The following is a 14310-nucleotide window of genomic DNA, read 5'->3' as shown; positions in this document are numbered from 1 at the left end:
CTTTATGCTCTACAATTCTGGAAAAAAATAAAATAAAAAGTAGCCCTGGTCACAATGCTCCCATTTTATTTACAAGAATTATGGGAACACTCTAACTCCAAAGGGTCCCTAGTGTATTAGAGTTTTTAACCAATTCACTTTAGGAAGCTATTAAACTACTCCATATCCTGTGTGTCAACCTATCAGTTAGAATACCCTCCCACTGTTGGGTTCCCATTACATTCTGTCTAAACCTGTTTTTTATGATCTATCATGATATACTATAAATTCTTGCATATGTGATGTCTGTCCCACCATATTGTCAAGGCTTGAAAACAGAGATTACGGCCTACTGTTTTCTGTATCTATCACCAAGCACATTTTAAATTCAACATTCATCATTTTGTCAAATCTACTGCCTAGTGTAGTGCCTGGCATACAGCAGAAAGGGCAGTTAATAACCATGAAAGAACAAGGAGTGAGGATGGGTGGGAGAAAAGGAAAAAAGGAGAGAATGGTTTCAACTTACACTACTCAACGAAGAAATAACAGCAGCAAGAGATGTTCACTTAGAACACTTTAAGGCAAAACGAAGGTATTTCATCAAGTAACTCGAATGGAGACCTAAGGGACCCAGCATATTTTTCAGAAGTATGCTAAGTAAGGATCAAGGTTTTATTTGCTCCACTCTCATGCATAGACTTTAAAGCTCTGAGGTATTGTGTAATAAGTAAGGGAGAAGTGAATTACTAGAAACTATGAGGAGCTGGGAAGCTCTTAGAACCATTAGTGAATGTTGTTAAAGTGTATCTAAGCAACTGCGGTAAACTCCCCCAAAAGATGCCTGTGTACTTATTTTCTGATCGATCTTGGGAGATCAGGTGCTTCTTCAAAACCAGTCCTGGAAAGAAAAGTAGACTAATAATAATAATAATAATAATAATAATAATAATAATAATAATAAAGATGGCTCAGAAGGAATTGAGGAAGTTAAAAAAAAAATAGGGAGTCCTTGTGAGATCTATGGAAAAGAAAGGCAAATACTGGGAAAAGCAGCTAAATGGAATATTCCTTTCATTTACTGTAATCTCTTGAAAGTAGATCTTATTTATGTCTAAATACCAGCACAGTACATTGTAAATCCTAAGTACACAGATAATTTCTGTAAAATAACTGTCTTTTTAGATACATGGAAGGTGAGATTTCATCACTGAAACCTTCAGGGATTTTAGAAACCTCCACTTTCCACCTCAAGAGAATCTTTCTCATACAAACAAAGCTGCCAATACCCTAAAGATAAAACATGTCTTAATCCAGTAGATAAAGTAATTCAAGTAGGTAAAGTAAACCATGACACCTTTTATTCAACAAAGGGTAAACAACCAATCCACGGTCAAACAGGTATTTAAATAATTCATACTGTCCTCGCCAAATAGTTTAATATAGTATACCTATTACCATTGCCAGCTTCCAAAATAGCTTTTATTTTTTTTAATGTTTTTTAAATTTATTTTTGAGAGAGAGAGACAGAGAATGGGAGACACAGAATCTGAAGTAGGCTCCAGGCTCTGAACTGTCAGCACAGAGCCCAACATGGGGCTCAAACCCATGAACAGTGAGATCATGACCTGAGCCAAAGTCAAATGTTTAACCAACTGAGCCACCCAGGCGCCCCCAGAATAACTTGTTCTCTAACTGCAAAGAATGTTTTATATTCATTTGGCTGGAAAATCAGCCTTGTCACCATTATTGTGTTCTCAGGAAAGATTCCATGTCATGGTTTCAAGGGCCCACCAAAATAAGTGTGTATGTTTCTACACGTACATTCAGGGATATTACAATTAAGTATAAGACATGACAATATTAATATCTGAAGCAAAAAGACTTCTGGTATACGATTATTTTATATATATATATATATCATATATTACATAAAAATATAAAATGGATAATCACATATACATTTACTTAGTGGATAAATATAGACAGCTGCCACTTTACTTTTAAAAAGTATACACAAGAAAGGGGCACCTGGGTGGTTTAGTGGGTTAAGCGTCTGACTCTTGATTTCAGTTCAGGTCATGATCTCACAGTTGTGAGATCAAGCCCTGCGTCGGGCTCTGTGCTGAGCGTGGAGCCTGGTTAAGATTCTCTCCATCCCTCTCCCTTTGCCTCTCCCCTACTTGGCACGTGGGTGCTCTCTCTCCCAAAATAAAATTGACTAATTTTAAAAAGTATACACAAGATGAAATGTTAATTTTCTTCTAAATCCTAATCACTTTTTCCCTTGAAAAAAATTCCTAACTCATTTGAAGGTACTCACTGAATGAACAACGCTAAGTTTCTGAGCAAGTCAACTACTCAGTGTTGATACTGAACACAAGTTACAGTTCAGTACGAGGTGGAGGTAAAAAGCTATAGGTAAAATCTCTCTCCCTGAGTGCTATCTGAGGTCTTTAAACAAATGGTTCTGAAGCCTTGATGCATATTTCAATCACCTGGGGGAAAGCATTTAAAATATAAATATGCCTGAGCCCCATGCCTATCTATGGAATCAAAGGTAACCAAAGGAGTGATCCAGTCAGCTGAAAACTAAATCTCAGATCAGCATTTTGGAAATAATGTTCTAACTACCAAATGTTTCTGCAACTGCCCTAATTTATCTGTGTGATGAAGGTTTTTATGCCAACACTTTCTGTAACTTCAAAGGCACAGAAGAGACTACATGAAGATTTATTTACCTTAATGTTTTCTGGTTGCTTTGATTTACCTATTTAGAAGCAAATCAAAGCTTTAAGAACAAACTACAAAGACACGAATGATATTATACACGAGGCAGTGGGATAAAGTGACCATTAAACAAAAATGTAAATCTTCCTAATACCTAAAAAACCCCTAGCCCCCAATTCTGAGAACCTGAAATTGTACACAGGAGGAAAAAAAAACTGCTATGGCAGACTGGAGGTGGAGGAACACCATGTCCCTGAAATCAAGCTGCCCAGGGGGCCAGGTGACAGTGTGTAGAGAATCATCTTGACACTAGGATGAAAAGACAGTGCAGTCTGTTCCCAGTTCGTCCAGATGGCTCAAGTGTTTTCCTCGTGCCCAGTAAGATGTAGGTCTTGGTGCCAATTACTAAAAGCTATGCAACCACTACCATTTCCTACCTATCTCACTGGGCAATACGAAGGAAGTCCTTCATTACTGTTCCAATACGTTAGTCTAATATCTAAACAGCTCTACCCACTATTCCCATTTCTGTTTTCGCCATCCAAAGACCACCCACTTCTCTTCAATCAAAGGAGATATCTGAAACAGATCCCATTCACTGTATTCTCTTTGCCCATTTTGATCCTTACGAAGTTTCTTTTTACTACAACCTGGTTCTTGTGAAATTATATGGTATTCAGTTTCTTAAAAATTCTCACCTATGAAAGTGTCATCATAGAAACGTATAGTTTTCCCTTACTATTTGTATTCTGGAAATTAAACAGCCTAAAAAATCACTGGTTGTCAAGACACATTACGTAAATTTGCTCTATCCACGGATGAAGTTTTTTTTTCTCAGCTGCATCTTTAGGATCTTAACAATTACTTTTATTAGCAGAAAAGAAGGCTACCTGACTCTTATTCTAGAAATACATATTATGTAAGATGAAAAAACACTTTGGAATGAAAGAGATTATACAAAGCATATGATTCAGAAAAAATGAACATGGAAAACTGGAAAACCAAGACCATTTACAGCATTTCTTTAGTTCAGAAGAGATTTCTTAGGGGTTTTATGCTACAAAGATTATAAATATAAGAGTCAATATATTTCCCATTTTCCACTTTTATCATACCCTCCCCCTCACCTTGTACGCGCAAATATGAACATACATACACAACAATCTCCAGAAAATGCCTCCCAAGAAATTATTTAATAAATCATAAAAATCGCACATTTCAGCAGCCATAAGAATTGTAGCACAAAAAATTCCAAAGGCCCTGCTTTTAGCAGCTGAGAGGTAGAGGATGCTTTACAAAGAAATTCTATATTAAGTTCTTTTTGAGGGAGTATGGCAGCAAAGAAAAAAATTTTTTTGTAACTTGATTGAATATAAATGACATCCAAAGGAAAGTAAAACTCTTCATGAGCTGGCAAAGAAACTACCTGATATTTAAATTACAAACCTTTCCCTAGATGGACAAAAGGTTTATACTGGCTTAACAATACTGAAAAGGAGTATGATACAAGTAATTGCAATAAACAATGTAGCCCCTACTCTCCCCACGCCAAATAATTCATTTATATTCTAAAACTTGATCTATATTCAGAAAGATTATGTATTGTTAAAATACAAATATTAAGAGGTTACCTGAAGTATAAGCAAACAACTTGAGAAAAATGGAGTTAAAAAACCCTTGCAGAAAGCGAATTGAACTTTTAAAAAACCACAGAGGTAAAGAACAAGATTAAACTGCACATCAGATAGTCAACAAAAGTAGAATTTACTTTGTATCAACCCACACAAGCAAAATGCTATCTTAAGTTGATCACTGAGCAGAGAATTCAGCAAGTCCAAATGAAAGAGAGGGAGGTGTTTAAGAATGATAATCTGTAGAAGGAATGATCCAAACAGCATGAGAATTCCTTAAATCTCTCAATTTAAAAAAAGATGTCAGGACCACACCATGCCCTCCCTTGTACTTGTCTCAACGTGACTGCCAATACATTTGTACTCTTCAAAGTTCCAGGGGTCATAAAACAGCTTTGTACTAGCTGAATGACTTGCTTTCAACTTCTGTATCACGGATTCCATTCAAATTCACTGTCCTGTCTCTACCTGGGGTGGAGGTGCTGGCTTGCCATTAAGAGCCATCTGGAATGGGGTGGCCTGGCCTGCAGGAGGCAAAGGGGCAGTCTTCAACTTCTTTGTACTAGTTTTGGATGGCCGTTCCTCCTCTTCTTCATCAGAATCCTGAAGGCCATACTTAGAGAAATGGGAGACCTAAGGAAGAGAAGAATCCAACAAAATCAAAAAAATGTTTTAAAGATTTTATTTTTAAGTAATCTCTATACCCAGTGTGGGGCTCAAACTTATAACCCCAAGATCAAGAGCCACATGCTCCACTGACTGAGCCAGCCAAGCGCCTCAGAATCAACAAAATCAATTTTAACACTTATGTTCCTAAGAGCTTCCACAATACTTGTCCTTACAATCTTGCAGAATTAGCTTTAAAAAAAAAAAAAGAGAGATCATAATATTTAAAGCACAATGTCATCTATCATACTTTACTGTTGTCCCTAGATTTAGATGATTAGTACATGTACTAGTTGCTCATATACAATTACTAAATTATTAATACAGGAAACCGAATCCAGAAACACTGCTACTATTTTCATTTCTATATGCTGCCTAGTTGCCTAGTTGTTCACTACCTACACAAGGACCTTCAACTAGTTAAATAATCCAACTGGCCTAGAAGAAAAGAAACCACTGGGTTAAACTATCAAGGAAGGGAGGAAGTCAATGTCTTCATCCCCAAAAATCTTTAAATGAATGACAATTTAGTAAGAGTTGGTATCAAGAGACAAAAATTCTGCCTCATGTCTCTAAGGATGTCACACATTAGAAAAACCACTCCTTAGAAGTGTATCTACATGCTCACAGGATGGGGTAGAGGATGTGAATCATCAGCATAAAAGTTTTTAATAGCTCCTTATTGTTCTGGTGTTTAACTAACATATGTAATTTAGAGCAAATCATAATGTACCTCTACATCTGTTTCCTAATTTGTAAAAATGAAAAGAATTTAAGAGAGACTCTTCTAACACATTTTGTGAGTGTAACTACAGTTTACAAGAACTAGGTTAAGTTGACTATATACCTTAAACACCCAAGAACCTGTTTCGGGACGGTACTCTTTGAATTGAGCTCCCTGTTTCCTTGAAACTGCTTCCAATCTGCCCTCATAGTTCATATCAGCAAGTCGATCTGGGCTCTTTATTAAACAGCGAGATGTTTTATCTGTTGGCCAAACTCCATCCAGTGTAACTTCGGCCTTCCTGTAATGTACAACCAAGTGAAGTGTAAATGTTCCATACTTAAGACCAGAAAGCCAAGTAACATCTATATAAAGGTACCTGTGTTACTTTGGAATTACTCTGCAGGTGTTACATAAACTTGTGTCCTGCCTCTTAGGGTAGATAAGCTTAAAAGCAAGGAATCACCCCCACATCACCTAACTCAATATCTGGTTGAAGAGTCAAACTCCATTTACTTTAAACTACCACGACACATCAATTATTTCCAATAAAATTTTGACACTTAAGCTATGCATCCTTGATCAAATTCAGTGCTAAAAGTCCAGATCTAGGACTTAACTCTTGGTGAAGGTCTTAAAGTGGTGCTGTACTTAACAACATTAATACTAGCAGCAACTACCACTAACAAATGCTTCCAGAATGAGCTATCAGGAATACCATATTAACCATTAAATATTGAGTGGGAAGATGATTATAACTGCAGTAAGGTACACCTTCTAATATCAATATGTGAGATCAAGGACTGTGTTCTATTCATTCTGTATGACTTACACCTAGTACAGTCACTAGTACATAATAATAGATGACTTAAAGAAAAAAAAAACTTTTATTAAGTAATCTCTATGCCCAATGTGGGGGCTTGAACCTACAACCCCGAGATCAAGAGTCACATGGTTCTACCAACTAAGCCAGCCAAGTGCCCCCAGATAGAACACAATTAAATCACAATATTTAATAGGTGACTTTTTATTTATTTATTTATTTATTTATTTATTTATTTATTTATTTATTTTCAGCGTTTTTTATTTATTTTTGGGACAGAGAGAGACAGAGCATGAACGGGGGAGGGGCAGAGAGAGAGGGAGACACAGAATCGGAAACAGGCTCCAGGCTCCGAGCCATCAGCCCAGAGCCTGACGCGGGGCTCGAACTCACGGACCGCGAGATCGTGACCTGGCTGAAGTCGGATGCTTAACCGACTGCGCCACCCAGGCGCCCCAATAGGTGACTTTTTAAAACATTATTCTTTTTAGTGTGATAAAAGATATAACACAAAATTTACATCTTAAAAAGAAATTTACCAACTTCACCCTTTCCTTTTTATACCATTCAGTAGTGTTAAGTATGTCCACACTGTTGTGCAACCAATTTCCAAAACTTACCTTTCCTAAGTAAAACTCTATCCTTAGAAAACAACTCCCCTACCTCTACCCACTGGCAACCACTATTCTATTGTTTGTTTCTATGAATCTGTCTCTTTAGATGGCCTTAAATAAGTGGAATCATACAATATTCGATGTTTTATGACCAGTTTATTTATGTCCTCAAGGTTCATCCGTGCTTTAGCATGTGTCAGAACTTCCTTCCTTTTTAAGGCTATATAGTATTCCATTGTGTGTAAAAAAGACTTTGTTTATCCATTCATCTGTCAATGAATATTTGGGTTGCTTCTACTTCTTTGCTATTATGAACATTGTTATGAACATGGGTGTGTAATCACTCATGGTTGTGAGATCCTGCTGCCAATCCATCTGGATATATCTCCAGGATATATATCTATATATACATCTATATATCTATATCTATATGCACATCTACATATCTATATCTATACTCACATATAGATATACGTATATATCTAGATACATACACACACATATATATACACATATATGTGTATATTGCTTCCAATTCTTTAGAAACTGATGGGTCATTTTTAATTTTCTGAGGAATCACCATACTCTTTTCCATAGTAACTGAACGATTTTACATTCCCACCAAGATATACAAAGGTTCCAATTTCTCCATATTCTTGCCAAAACTTTTCTTTTTTAAACTTAGTTAACGATCCTGATGGTATGATAGCTCACTGTGGTTTTGATTTACATTTCTCTAATTATTAGCAACGTTGAGTACCTTCTCATATGTTTGCTGGCCATCTGTATCTCTGGAGACATGTGTACTGAAGTCCTTTGTCCATTTTTTTTTTTTTTTTTTTGGTATTTTTGTTGTTGTTGAGATATAGTTCTTCGTATTAACCACTTACCAGAAATATGATTTGTAAATATTTGCTCCCATTCTGCAGGTTGGCTTTTCATTCTGTTGCACGTGTTCTTAGATGTACAGGGTTCTTATATTTTAATGTAGTCTAATTTGTTCATTTTTACTATTGTTGCCTATGCTTTTAGTGTTGTATTCAGTAAATCCTTGTCAAAATATAATGACATGGTAAAAAGAAGGCCTTGGGGCACCTGGGTGGCTCAGTTGGTTAACTGTCCCAACTCTTGATGTCCATCAGCTCAGATCATGATCTCATGGTTAGTGAGTTTGAACCACACATCAGGCTCTGTGCTGGGAACAAGGAGTCTGCTTGGGATTTTCCATCTCCCGTTCTTTCTGCCCTTCCCCCCATTCCCTCTCTCTTAAAAATAAACAACCATTTAAAAAAAAAACGTCTCTTCAAAAAATGGTGTTGGGAAAACTGGACAGTAACATGCTAAAGAATAAAACTGGACCACTTTCTTACACCATACACAAAAATAAATTCAAAATGGATTACAGATCTAAATGTGAGACCTGAAACCATAAAAATCTTAGGAGAGAACACAGGCAGTTAACTTCTTTAACACTGGCCACGGCAACTTCTTTCTAGGTATGTCTCCAGAGGCAAGGGAAACAAAATAAAAAATAAACTATTGGGACTATACTAAAATAACAAACTTCTACACAATGAAGGAATCAATCAACAAAACCAAAAGGCAACCTAAGAAATGGGAGACGGTATTTGCAAATGACATATCTGATAAAGGGCTAGTATCCACAATACACAAAGAACTTATAATACTCAATACCCAAAAAATGAATAATCCAATTAAAAATGGACAGAACATGAATAGACAGTTTTCCAAAGAAGACGTACAGATGGCCAAAACACATGAAAAGATGCTCAGTATCACTCATCAACAGGGAAATGCAAATCAAAACTACAATGAGATATCACTCACACCTGTCAGAATAGCTAAAATCAACAACACAGGAAACAACAACAGGTACTGGCGAGGATGTGGAGAAAAAGGAACCTGTTTGCACTGTTGGTGGGAATGCAAACTGGTGCAGCCACTGTGGGAAATAGTATGGAGATTCCTCAAAAAGTTAAAAATAGAACTACTCTGGGGTGCCTGGGTGGCTCAGTCGGTTGAGCGTCTGACTTCAGCTCAGGTCATGATCTCACAGTTCATGAGTTCAAGCCCCGTGTCTGGCTCTGTGCTGACAGCTTGAAGCCTGGAGACTGCTTTGGATTCTGTGTCTCCCTCTCTCTCTGTCCCTCCCCAACTCGTGCTCTATCTCTCTCTCTCTCAAAAATAAACAAACGTTAAAAAAAAAATTAAAAAAAAAAACCAGAACTACTCTGTGATGTAGCAATTGAACTACGAGGTGTTTACCCAAAGAACACAAAAATACTAATCAAAGGGATACATGCACCCCAATGTTTACAGTATTATAATTATAATAGCCAAATTATGGAAACAGTTCAAGTGTCCATCAATTGATGAATGGATAAAGAAGTATACACACACCACACACCCCATTAAATATTATTCAGCCTTAAAAAAGAATGAAATGTTGCCATTTGCAACAACATGGACGGAGCTAGAGTATTAGGTTAAACAAAATTACTCTGAGAAAGATAAATACTGTATGATTTCACTCATATCTAGAATTCAAAAAACAAATAAGCAAAGGAGGGAAAAAAGAGTGAGAGGCAAACCAAAAAACAGACTCTTGACTATAGAGAACAAAATGATGGTTACCAGAGGGGTTGGGGGGGGGGGGTTGGGTTAAATGGATAATGGGGATTAAGGAGTGCACTTGTGATGAGCACTGGGTGATGTATGGAAGTGTTGAATACTCCTGAAACTAATACACTGTATGTAAACTAAAAACTTAAAAAAAATATATATACACACACACACACACACACACACATATATACACATACACACACACACACACACACACACACACACACACACACACACACACACACACATATATATGTAAACATGTAAACTTCCCCTATGTTTTACTCTAAGAGTGTTGTAAGTTTTAGGTCTTATGTTGAGGCTTTAGTCCATTTTGAGGTTTTTTTTTTTTTTTTTTTTAATATAGTATAAAAGTACAACTTCATACTTCTGCATACAGGTTTCCCAGAATCATTTGGTAAAGAGATTGTTCTTTCCCCTACTGAATGGTTTTGGCAGTCTTGTCAAAGATAACTTAACTACATATGTGAGGTACAGTACTGCTAGTATCTTCATAGGGATTACATTAAATCTGTAGATTGCTTTGGGTAATATAGACATCTTAATAATTTAGTCTTCCAATCCATGAACATGAGATAATTACCATTTGTTTGTCTTCTTTCAGCTTTTGCTTCCCTGGTTAATCTTATTCTTAAATATTTTACTCTTTTTGATGGAATTGCTTTCCTGTTTGGACTGTTCATTATTAGTATATAGAAACTTAACTGATTTTTGCGAGTTAATTTTGTATCCTGCTACCTTGCTGAATTTATAACTGTTTTATGGAATCTTTAGGTTTCCCACATAAGATCATGTCATCTCTCAACAGAGATATTTTACTTCCTCCTTTCCAATCTGGGTGATGCCTTTTTTCTTTTGAGACAGATGGTGGGAACACACAGGGGAGGTGCAGAGAGAGAGAGAGAGAGGGAGGGAGAGAGACAGAGAGACAGAGAGAGACACAGAATATCTTAAGCAGGCTCCATGACCTGCACAGAGCCCAACGCAGGGCTCAATCTCACAACTGTGAGATCATAACCCGAACTGTAATCAAGAGTCGGATGCTTAACTAAGCCACCCAGGGCCCCCAGGATGATACCTTGTATTTCTGTTCCTTGCATAACTGCCCTGGCAGTTATATTGAATAAAAGTGGCGAGGAAAAGCTTTCACTCTTCCACCACTGAGCATATTTTCTGTGGACGTTGAAAATATGGCCTCCATTAAGCTGAGATAGTTTTCCTCTATCTCTAGTTTGTTGCGTGGCTTTCTCATAAAAGGGTATTGTATTTTGTTAAAATGCTTTTTCTCATCAGTTGAGATTATCATGTGATTTTCTTCATTCATTTTACAAACATGATGTATTACAAGATCAATTTTTCTATGTTGAACCTTCCTTGTGTTCCAGGAATAAATACTACTTGGTCATGGTGTAAAATCCTCCCGATGTACTACTGAAATCCATTTGCTAATACAACTGGTGACAGAACAATGCTGGGGTTGGGTACCAACCCCCTGTGCAGTTGAAAATCTGTGTATCTGACTCCCACAAAACTTTACTACTAATAGCCTAGTTGACTAGAAGCCTTACTGATAACATAAACCACTGACTAACACCTATTTCGTATGTTATGTGATTATATACTGTATTATAATAAAGTAAACTAGAAAAAAGAAAATGTTAAGAAAATCGTAAGGAAAATGCAGTTACAGTACTGTACTATTAAAAAAAACCCATGTATGTGGGCTCACACAGTTCAAGGGTCAAATGTATATTTTGTTGAAGATATTTACTTCGGTATTCATCAAGGATATTGATCTGTAGTCTGAAGTCATATGGTTGAAGGCTTTTGGGGGCATGGGGGGGGCTGTATTTTTTGATTACTGATTCAATTTCCTTATTATGGTTGGTAGGGTCCCCTAAGGAGAGAGAGAGAGAGAAAAAAAAAAAAAAACCCTCAAGGCAGCCTGGCTATATGTGTATGTGACAACATCCCTCATGACCTTGTAACATGAGACCACTTAATCAGACTACATGTTTGTGTGTTACCATATAAGAGAGACAAAGAAATAGAAAACGTATTAAAAACTATACCAGGTGGCATTTGGGGCTCAGTTCTTCATGTACGAACCCAACTGAGCCGGGCCGGCACAAATAAAGTTGCTTCCTGGAAAGGAAAGCTTCAGGGTCACGACTCCCTGTATGAGAATACTGCTACAATAGGAAATATCTAAAAATTATTATACTTATAGGGCTATTCTGAATTTCCACTTCTTCACAGTTCAATCTTGGTAGGTTGTGAACATAAATTATTTTACCTGTGGCCCTTTCGTGTGTCTGAACAGGTATCTGAAGCTAGTTTCTCCAATTACAATAAAGAGAGTTAAAAATGATCATAGCAGACACAAGAAAAAAAAGTACTATTAAAAAGTGTTTTGGGAAAGTAACAGTTGGTCCTGATGATATTAGGGAAAAGGAGTCAAAAAAAAGTCCTAGTGTAGCATTTCTTTACCATTTTTACTTTTAAATTAAAGAAACAATCATCTTAGACTGTACAGTAAGTCAAAAAAGCAAGTTGCAGGAAAATGTATATAATATTAAAAAATGTGATTTAGTGGATTATTTTTTCTTTTTTTTTCCTTAAAATTTTTTTTTCAATGTTTATTTATTTTGAGAGAAAGAGAATGCGAGTGGAGGAAGGAGGGAGAGACACACACAGAATCCAAAGCAGGCTCCAGGCTCTGAGCTGTCAGCACAGAGCTCAACACAGGGCCTGAACCCACAAACTGTGAGATCATGACCTGAGCCAAAGTCAGACACTTAACTGACTGAGCCACCTATGAAGCCCAAGCAGATTTTTCTAAATACATAAATAAATTCATACCTATTTAGCCCTTCACCCACAGGTGGTTTTTGGTTATCATCTAAGTAGACAATCACTTCTTTCCTTCGAATATGCACAATATCATCCAAATTTAGATTTGTCAAATTCACATCTCCTTCAAAATAGATTGAACCATAACCTACAAGTCAAAGCAAATAGTTAAAAACTCATCCTGTATGGAAGGCAAATAATCTATTTTATACTCCCAGTGACTAAATAATCAGAGGAAGCAAGCAGCTTTAAACATTAATCAGGATTTTATTTAATTTTCTTAACAATTTTAAATAATCTCTACATTCAACATGGGGCTCAAACTCACAACCCAGAGAACAAGAGTCACATGCTCTGTCGACTGAGCCAGCCAGATGTCGCTAAACATGAACATTTTAAATCATCTGGTAATACTTTCATTGTGTTATTTCATCCATAGTATGTATTAGAGGGTGACATCAAACACAGTTATCTAGTTTAACATCTACATTTCTATAGCACTTATCCTCAAAACAGCCTTCTTAAATCTCTTCTAAGTATCTGTACTACTGCTACATTTGAAACAACCCTTACTTAGTACCTAGCTTTCAGTGTACCTGAGAGCCCTTTTGAAAATACAATATAGCAAGATGAGATTTCCCCCCCCAAAAAGTTATCTGTATTAACTTAGTATGAAGTTAAACCTAAATACTACTCCATCTTTTATTACTAAATTTTCTCTTAGTATTTTCTTGCTCACTTTCTTTAATTGTAGAAAACTCCAATGAGCCAAACAGTTACCAAAGAATGTTACACAATTATAAGCTTATTTTGTTACTTGTCAAAGTGTTTACCATGAAGGTCAAGGTGGGTCCAAGAATAGGGAAAAAAGAAATGGATTCAGCTATCAAGAGCTTCTTTTACTTAATTACAAAAATAAGGTGAAGATCTTTGGCTTAAACACTACAAACTTCTACGTTCACACTCACCTTTACGACCAATAGTGAAGTCAGAGACAATGCATTCTCCTTTTTCATTGGTAATTTTGGCAAGGTCATCCATAGATGGAATAGTGTAGTAACCAACCTTAGTGAGAACAATGCCTATGACAAAAGAAACAGCAAATATAGTATTAATCGTAATTGTCCTTAGGTAGAGGAATTTTCACATTTCACTTTTTCCTTTTTGAAAAATAATAATCTAAAAGCTAATATAATCTGAAACAATCAGTAACTAAATAAATTATTAAATAAAGAGAAAACATATAGGAATAAAGCATTTTTCCAAACTGGTTTTCTAAGGAACACTATGTGCCTAAGAGAAACCGTGTGGTTTTTTTTGTTTAAAGATTCCTGGTCAAGTAAGTTTGGGAAATATGCACATGATAGTATGTTACAGGCTCTGAGAACTTGTCAAATAATTAAGTCTAGGGGCGCCTGGGTGGCTCAGTCGGTTAAGCGTCCGACTTCAGCTCAGGTCACGATCTCACGGTCCGTGGGTTTGAGCCCCGCATCGGGCTCTGGGCTGATGGCTCAGAGCCTGGAGCCTGCTTCCGATTCTGTGTCTCCCTCTCTCACTGCCCCTCCCCCATTCATGCTCTGTCTCTCTCTGTCTCAAAAATAAATAAACGTTAAAAAAAAATTA

At 36.6% G+C, this 14310-nt stretch overlaps 1 protein-coding gene across 7 annotated transcripts in view; it reads right to left on the bottom strand.

The window, feature by feature from the left end:
* Nucleotides 1–14310, bottom strand: part of NUP98 (nucleoporin 98 and 96 precursor) — a 116071-nt gene that overhangs the window by 35551 nt on the left and 66210 nt on the right. For all 7 annotated transcript variants that reach the window (XM_027039686.2, XM_053203619.1, XM_027039687.2 and 4 more), the window contains 4 exons: nucleotides 13656–13769; nucleotides 12697–12835; nucleotides 5854–6031; nucleotides 4809–4973 (listed from right to left, as the gene is read on the bottom strand). In XM_027039686.2, coding sequence (XP_026895487.1) covers nucleotides 4809–4973; nucleotides 5854–6031; nucleotides 12697–12835; nucleotides 13656–13769 — 596 coding nt within the window. The remainder of the gene's footprint in view (nucleotides 1–4808; nucleotides 4974–5853; nucleotides 6032–12696; nucleotides 12836–13655; nucleotides 13770–14310) is intronic.

Source organism: Acinonyx jubatus, chromosome D1 (assembly GCF_027475565.1).
Source record: "Acinonyx jubatus isolate Ajub_Pintada_27869175 chromosome D1, VMU_Ajub_asm_v1.0, whole genome shotgun sequence".
Lineage (NCBI taxonomy): Eukaryota > Metazoa > Chordata > Mammalia > Carnivora > Felidae > Acinonyx > Acinonyx jubatus.
Note: the sequence above shows the minus strand (reverse complement) of the source record. Positions and strands in the feature narration are given on the sequence as shown.